We start from the raw sequence: 6460 nt of genomic DNA, 5'->3' as shown, positions 1-6460 counted from the left end.
GGGAGGTGACTACTGTCGAAAGATTCAGCTTTTAGGCGAGCCACCCTGTCACCAAGTTGTCACAAAGGTGCTTTCTGGCGCCTCTGTCGCTCGCAGATCCCAGTCCTAGGTGGCTGTTCCTGGGATGTCCTCATGAACCTCAGCGGCGCGGATGCTTTCAGCACCACCAGCGTGGACAGCTCCCAGCCCGTCGGGCTCCCAGGCTTCAGCCGGCTGCCGAATCACCCCGGGCCCTACTCCCTCGGCCAGTCCTGCGCCCGCTCCTGTGCCCCGTCCCTGGGGGGCTCCTTCCCCGCAGCCATGGCCGAGCGGCGGCAGCAGCACGAGCCCGACCAGCCCGCCTGCTTCGCGGCGCTGGGCTGCGGCAGCCCCAAGCCCCGGCAGAAGTCCGGGGGCATGTTCTGCAGCGTGGCAGACGCCTTCGAGAACAAAACGCTGGCGCTGAGCGGCGGCGGGAGAGGCGGCCTGAGGCCGGAGCGGGGAGCTCTCCGCCAGTTCTCCAGCGAGTCGGAAGGGCAGAGCGAGGCCGGCAGCGAGAGCCCGCCCGCCGCCGGGGCTGCAGCAGAGGCGCCCGGGCGCTGCGCTCAGGTAAGCGGAGGCGCGGCCCTGGAGTTTGCAAAACTCGCCGCCTTCCCCCGCCCCACAAGGGGGAGGCCCGGGAGAGCCCCGAAGGTGACGGGAGCTTTGGCACTGGCCTGGGCGGGCGCGGGGCCGGCCCCGCTTCCCTCCACCGGCCGCTGGGGAGCGCCCAGCTGTGAGCTGCTGCCGCAAAGCCGGGCCGGGCCGGGCCGCTCCAGTTCACGCCCGGACTGACCAGCAGAGGGGCAGGCGGGAGGGCGGCACCCAGCGGAGGAGGGAGGAGATCGACCGGTTCGCGTCGGCTCCTCAGGGCAGCCCAAGCGCGGCCCCGTCAGCGGGAGGGGAGGGAACCTGGCTCTTAATGGAGCGGCCCGCAGCGGCAGCCGAAGGACGGTGGCGGGGTCCGACCAGGAGCTGTTCCAAGTGAAAGGCTGCCGGGCCCTGGTCCCCCGCACCAGGGAGTGACCCTGCAATCCGAGGGGCTAAAGCCCTGTGCTCTAGGGCAAGAGCTGAAGGCCGGCGGCTCGCAGCCAAGGCTGGAGAGCAGAGACTTCACTCACCCTAGTGTGAGCCCCCAGTGCCTCTGGGTACTACACAAGCCCAGGGCTCCAGGTTCTCCCTAGCGGCTGGGCTGGGCTGGCCTGGATTCCCACCCAGCTGCCACTCAACTCAATGGGCGCCCTGGGAGCATGGAGAGGGGTTGCTGGAGGGGCTGGGGGCTGTGACTGCAGCGGGCGGAGGCTGCGGACCAGGCAGAAGCTTATGGGGCCGATGTGGACAAGCCAAGGCTCCCCTGAGTCCCGCGGGCAGAGCTGAAGCGCAAGGAAACGCCTCCACTGGGCTGACCAATGAGTTGCACTAAACATCGGTCAAGCCTGGGCTGGGCTGAGTGGGGCCCCGCGCCCGGGCACCCGCCTCGCCAGCCCGCGGGGAAGCCAGGCGGCCTGGAAACCTGCAGGGCATAAAACGCCAGACTTGAGGACAAACTCTTCCAGCCGGGGGGGGGGCGCCGCTGCAGGCTGGAAACCATGAGCCGGGGGCCGGGCTCTGCGTGACACCCACCGCCCGGCCTGGCTGTGGCTGGCTGCTGGCAGGCGGGTGGGGCGGGGAGGCATGAGCCCGGAATGCTAATCAGGCAGCTGCTCGGCGCGGCTGCGGGCGGCCCGGGCAGGGGGAGCCACCGAGCCAGCCAAGAACAACGGGCAGCCGGGGAGACGCGCGCACGGCGCCGCCACCGCCGCCCCGCTCCGGCCGCTCGGGGACGCACCTGCCCGGGGGGGGATCCGGCCGCGTGCGCTGGGCAGGAGCCGTAGTGCGGGAAGATGTCGTACCAAGGCAAGAAGAGCATCCCCCGGCTCACGGTGAGAGGGGGCCGGGCCGGGCCTGGCGGGGGGCTGCTCCCGGCCTGGAGAAGGGCGTTTCTCCGCGCTCGGCCTTCGAGCAGCGGCTGCAGGGCCAGGGAGCCATCCGTCGCCTCCCGGCGGCGCGCAGCGATCGCGGCTCTCCAGGGCCTTGCCTGCCCCGGGAGCCCGGCTGGGGCGGAGTGGGGGCGCTGCCTGAGCGGATCTGGGCCGGCCGCAGACCTTGGAGGGGACAATGCGCTCCGGCCGCCGGGAGAACAATGCCCCCGGAGAGGCGAGCTCCCGGCGAGAGAAGAGAAGGGGCCTTCCCTGCACTCAGCCCCGGCAGCTGCTTGAGTTCTGCTCAGCCGCTGCAACTCGCGGCTTCCCTCCGAGCGCGCTCCTTTCCAGGCCCTGATTTCTCCCCAAGGGCACAGCAGTTTCAATCAGCTCGTCTTCCAGACTGGGCGTTCAGCAATAAAACCAGGGTTTGCTAAGCCTGGGCTTTGACAGTATCGGTCTCGCTTATGCGCCTAATGTTTATTTGAATGTTGTGTATTTATTTCCTCCAGGTAGGTGAGAGAGCCATATTTTTACCTGGTTCCTACAGCATTTCAGAGTGCTTAGAAAAACAATACTTGTGCAGAATAAGTGGTATTTTAAAAATACAATTGTGTAGCATCAGTTTTAGATCTATTTTTCCTTAAGCAACAAGGGATGTGGGTTTTAGTTCTGAAATGAAATCAAACCAAGCGTAGAGCAAGCCAGGAGGAGGCTGAAGGAATATTGTCGGGTCGGTCTTAGGCCTTTGTTACTGTGTGCTTTCTAAGGCCCTTTGGAGAATCCTTGCCATCCTTTGTTGAGCATAACCTAGCTTGAACTCAGAGGGGTTTATGCAGCATTATATGCTGAGGAAGAGACCCTTGTGCAACAACAGACATCTGCTTTCCAGACTCTGGACACCACCTATTTTTTTACTCCAGGCCAGCCAGGTTACCCAAGAGATCAGAAATATAGCAGTAAAAGGCGAACACATATTTTTGAGTCTAAAGAGTCCATTCTGCGAAACTACCATGTTGTATTTGGAAATTAACAAATATACATAAAAATGCTTTTCTATGTTTAATGGATATTTAATGTTTACTTCCTTTTTTTCCCAGCAGCCCTGACCCAATAGTCTTCTTAGTCTTGTTTTGTAAACCCACATCCTTGGGGTCCAGCCTGTTAACCCCAAATGCTAAAAAGCAATAATGTAGCTATGAAAAACAACAAGAAGTTCTGTGGCACCTTATAGGCTAACAGATATTTTGGAGCATAAGGTTTTGTGGGCAAAGACCCACTTCATCAGATGATGTTCACAACTCCACATTAACTGCTGACAATGGGCCACATCCACCCTGACTGAATAGACCTTGTCAGCTCTGGCCCTCCCTTTTACTGAGACTCCTTCCTTAAATCCTCCTCTGAAACCCCACTACTCACGCATCTGATGAAGCGGGTCTTTTCCCACCAAAGCTTATGCTCCAAAAAGTCTGTTAGTCTATAAGGTGCCACAGGGCTTCTTGTTGTTTTTGAAGACTAACTCAGCTACATCTCTGATAAATGTAGCTATGGAGTCTCCTGCTTGCTCACTGCAGTGGGTCTTGCTCCATCTTCCATCTCTCCTCAGGGTTGTATTTGGGAGGAATATGCCACCCCACCCCACCCCCAACATCCAGGTCCCTATCACTGTTGTAAGAGGAGACTCCTTTCCTTGATTGTCAAGATTTTTGTGGTGGTGAGGGAGCACCTTTGAACAGCATGTTTTCTTCTTCTCAGCTGGTGGGCTCTACAATGGAGCCACACAGTGCAGAGAGAAATACTATCATGCTGAATCCCCTTTGAAATTGTTCATTGGCTGTCTGACCCTGGGTAAGCCAGAGAGAATCAGCCTGGATCTGTGACAGGCTGTAAAGGGCCTTACTGAGTTCAGTAACCGCCCCTTGTGAATAGCTGGCATTGTGTGGTTGTTACACAGTGGGTGAGCTCTCGGGGTGCGGCGGGGGAGAGGCCTGTACATTTGCATAGCATAAAAAGCCAACAGAGCTCCCACAGGTCAGTGATTGTGGGAGCTCTTTTTGGCTGGGAAGCAAGAAATGCAGAAGAAAAATAGACTAAGGGCTGTGGAACATAAATGAAACATGTCTGGAAGTTTTCATAAGCACAGTAAAAAATTTTAATGGGTTTATTCATACCCTTTTGACCTGGACTTTAAAATCAGAATCCAGAAGTGGTGGATAAATATTAAACCCCCTTTGGGCTTAAACTAAAAATGTTAAAACATGCTTTATTTGTATATAAAGCATGCTATTTTAGTTTTAAATACTTATTTATACTTTGTATGTGGAATACAGTCAGGTTTTTATATGAAATAGTATAAATGAATTTTTAAATAAAACTGGACTAATAAGTACAAAATATTTTTCTCAGATTTTACCTGCAACAAGCATTTTTGGAGAATTATTATGTATGAAGCCTTGTAATGAGCAAAACAATTTCTAAGTAAAATTATCTTGGGAAACCCCTTTTCTTTTTTCCCCCATTAGAGTGACCGGCTTCTAATCAAAGGAGGAAAGATTGTCAATGATGACCAATCATTTTATGCTGATATCTATGTGGAGGACAGTTTGATAAAGTAAGCTACTGAAGAAATCCTTGGTATTGCAATTTCCATACTTAACATTTTTGGTGTAATTTAATATGAATAATCATTTCCGGAGATCCCTTTAATATTCTCAGAAATGTACTCAGCAGAGCCATCCCATCCATAGGATAGGGTGGGGCAGCTGCCCCAGGCCCTGCCTCTTTTGGGGTCCAATGATGGCTATCCCACCCATCCTATAGACGGGCTGAAGGACTGTTACCTGGTGCAGGACATGGACAGTGGCAGATAGCATCAGCAGGGGGTTACCTCCCCTCCCCTTACTTCCCCCATCCGTACTCACCATGCAGCGTGAGCAGCAGCCTGCTCTGCTCTACTCTGCCACAGTCTCTTGGCCTGCTGAGCCTTGCTTCTCCACAGCAGCAGGAGGTGGACTCTGCTCCCCATTGCCCTCAGAGAAGTGGAGCTCAGCAGGCCAGGAGGGTACAGATGAATGGAGCAGGCTGACACTCACGCTGCATTGTGAGTACAGTCAGAGGGGGAGGCCAAGGGGAGGGGACCCCCAGCTGCCTCCGCCATCTGCCCTCAGCACCTGTGCCCAGGCTCAGATAATTCCTGGCTAGCCCAGTTGGGGATGGGGTAGGGCAGGGGAGGGCCCTGTAGTGTGGCAGCCTTGTCTGCGGCTCCATGCCTGGGGCACTGGGATGGGGTGCTACATGAATGAAGAGAACCTTGGGGCACATCTGATGCCCTGAAATGAGCTGGCCTCTGGGGCTGATATTGGTGCTTTGTATGGTCACTCATGAGACATTGATCTGATCAATCCTGTCTTAGAGTAGCGAAACTGTTGGAAGCAGTGCTTTGCCAGAGGAGATGAGAGCGGCTCACAATCCTCAGGAGCAACTGTTATGGATCTGAATGAAGTTTCATTCAATCTTCCATTTCCAGAAGGCTGGTGACTATGATTTGAGGCCTCACACGATAATGGGCATCTATGTCAGGAGAAAATGGGAGAAATTCAGAGCTCCGCATGTGAGGACCCCAACTATTTCCTGTTTCCCAAAGGGGAACGTAACCAATGGGCCTTGCAGCGCAGTGTGGGAAAGCTTGTGCTTAAGTGTCATTTGCAGCTTGTAGAACTTCTTAATACCATTCTTAGGCAAATTGGAGAAAACCTGATAGTTCCTGGGGGCGTCAAAACTGTTGATGCCTATGGCCAGCTGGTTATGCCAGGAGGAATAGATGTCCACACTCGACTACAAATGCCTGTGATGGGAATGACCTCTGCTGATGACTTCTATCAAGGCACAAAAGCAGCCCTAGCAGGAGGAACTACGATGATACGTAAGTGGCATCATTGCAGTTACCTTAAGAAGTATCGTTTTCAAAAAGTAAACAAAGTGAGCCACCAATGAAAAGACTGCTTTGTGTCCGTTAACGCAGCAGTGCCGCTTTAGCTCTGACCAGGTTATTTACAGTTGTACCATATCACATATTATTCTCTTAAAAAACCTCTGCTTTTGATACGTGTTCCTTTTTAAAATATAAAAATTCTACATTTGTGAGGCCCGTTCCCTTTTAATCTGGGCCTTTTAAAGTAGGTGTCCAGAGAATATTTGCATACCTTGATTTTTGTAGATGGAAGAAGAAAAGTGACTTGGTTATGAAATCAAATATTACACTGATTTTCAGCTCAGGGACTTGTGAGAGCAAATACAGCTGGTGTTCAAAATAAAAATGATTTTGTGTTACTCTGTCTGATCCCAAGTATATCTTACAAAAGCACCATCCAATTCAATTCAGATGGCAATGTTCATTCACTGGCAGCACAGAACTGAACTTCAAAGGGTCGGCTGAGGAGCGTAGGCAGGTGTAGAAGGAAATTCAGAACCTATGCATG

At 53.9% G+C, this 6460-nt stretch overlaps 1 protein-coding gene across 2 annotated transcripts in view; it reads left to right on the top strand.

Moving 5' to 3' along the window:
* Positions 1-300: 300 nt before the first annotated feature.
* The window catches only part of DPYSL4 (dihydropyrimidinase like 4), a 32249-nt gene continuing 26089 nt past the window's right edge, over positions 301-6460 (top strand). Inside the window, exons 1-3 of one of the 2 annotated variants that reach the window (XM_074999583.1) lie at positions 301-588; positions 4505-4593; positions 5720-5904. In XM_074999583.1, the coding sequence (XP_074855684.1) occupies positions 301-588; positions 4505-4593; positions 5720-5904 (562 nt within the window). Of the gene's footprint in view, positions 589-1901; positions 1941-4504; positions 4594-5719; positions 5905-6460 lie in introns of those variants that run through there. The other variant, XM_074999584.1, reaches the window with a different exon arrangement.

Source organism: Carettochelys insculpta, chromosome 7 (assembly GCF_033958435.1).
Source record: "Carettochelys insculpta isolate YL-2023 chromosome 7, ASM3395843v1, whole genome shotgun sequence".
Lineage (NCBI taxonomy): Eukaryota > Metazoa > Chordata > Testudines > Carettochelyidae > Carettochelys > Carettochelys insculpta.
The sequence above is the reverse complement of the archived record's forward strand: the minus strand, read 5'-3'. Positions and strand labels throughout refer to the sequence as shown.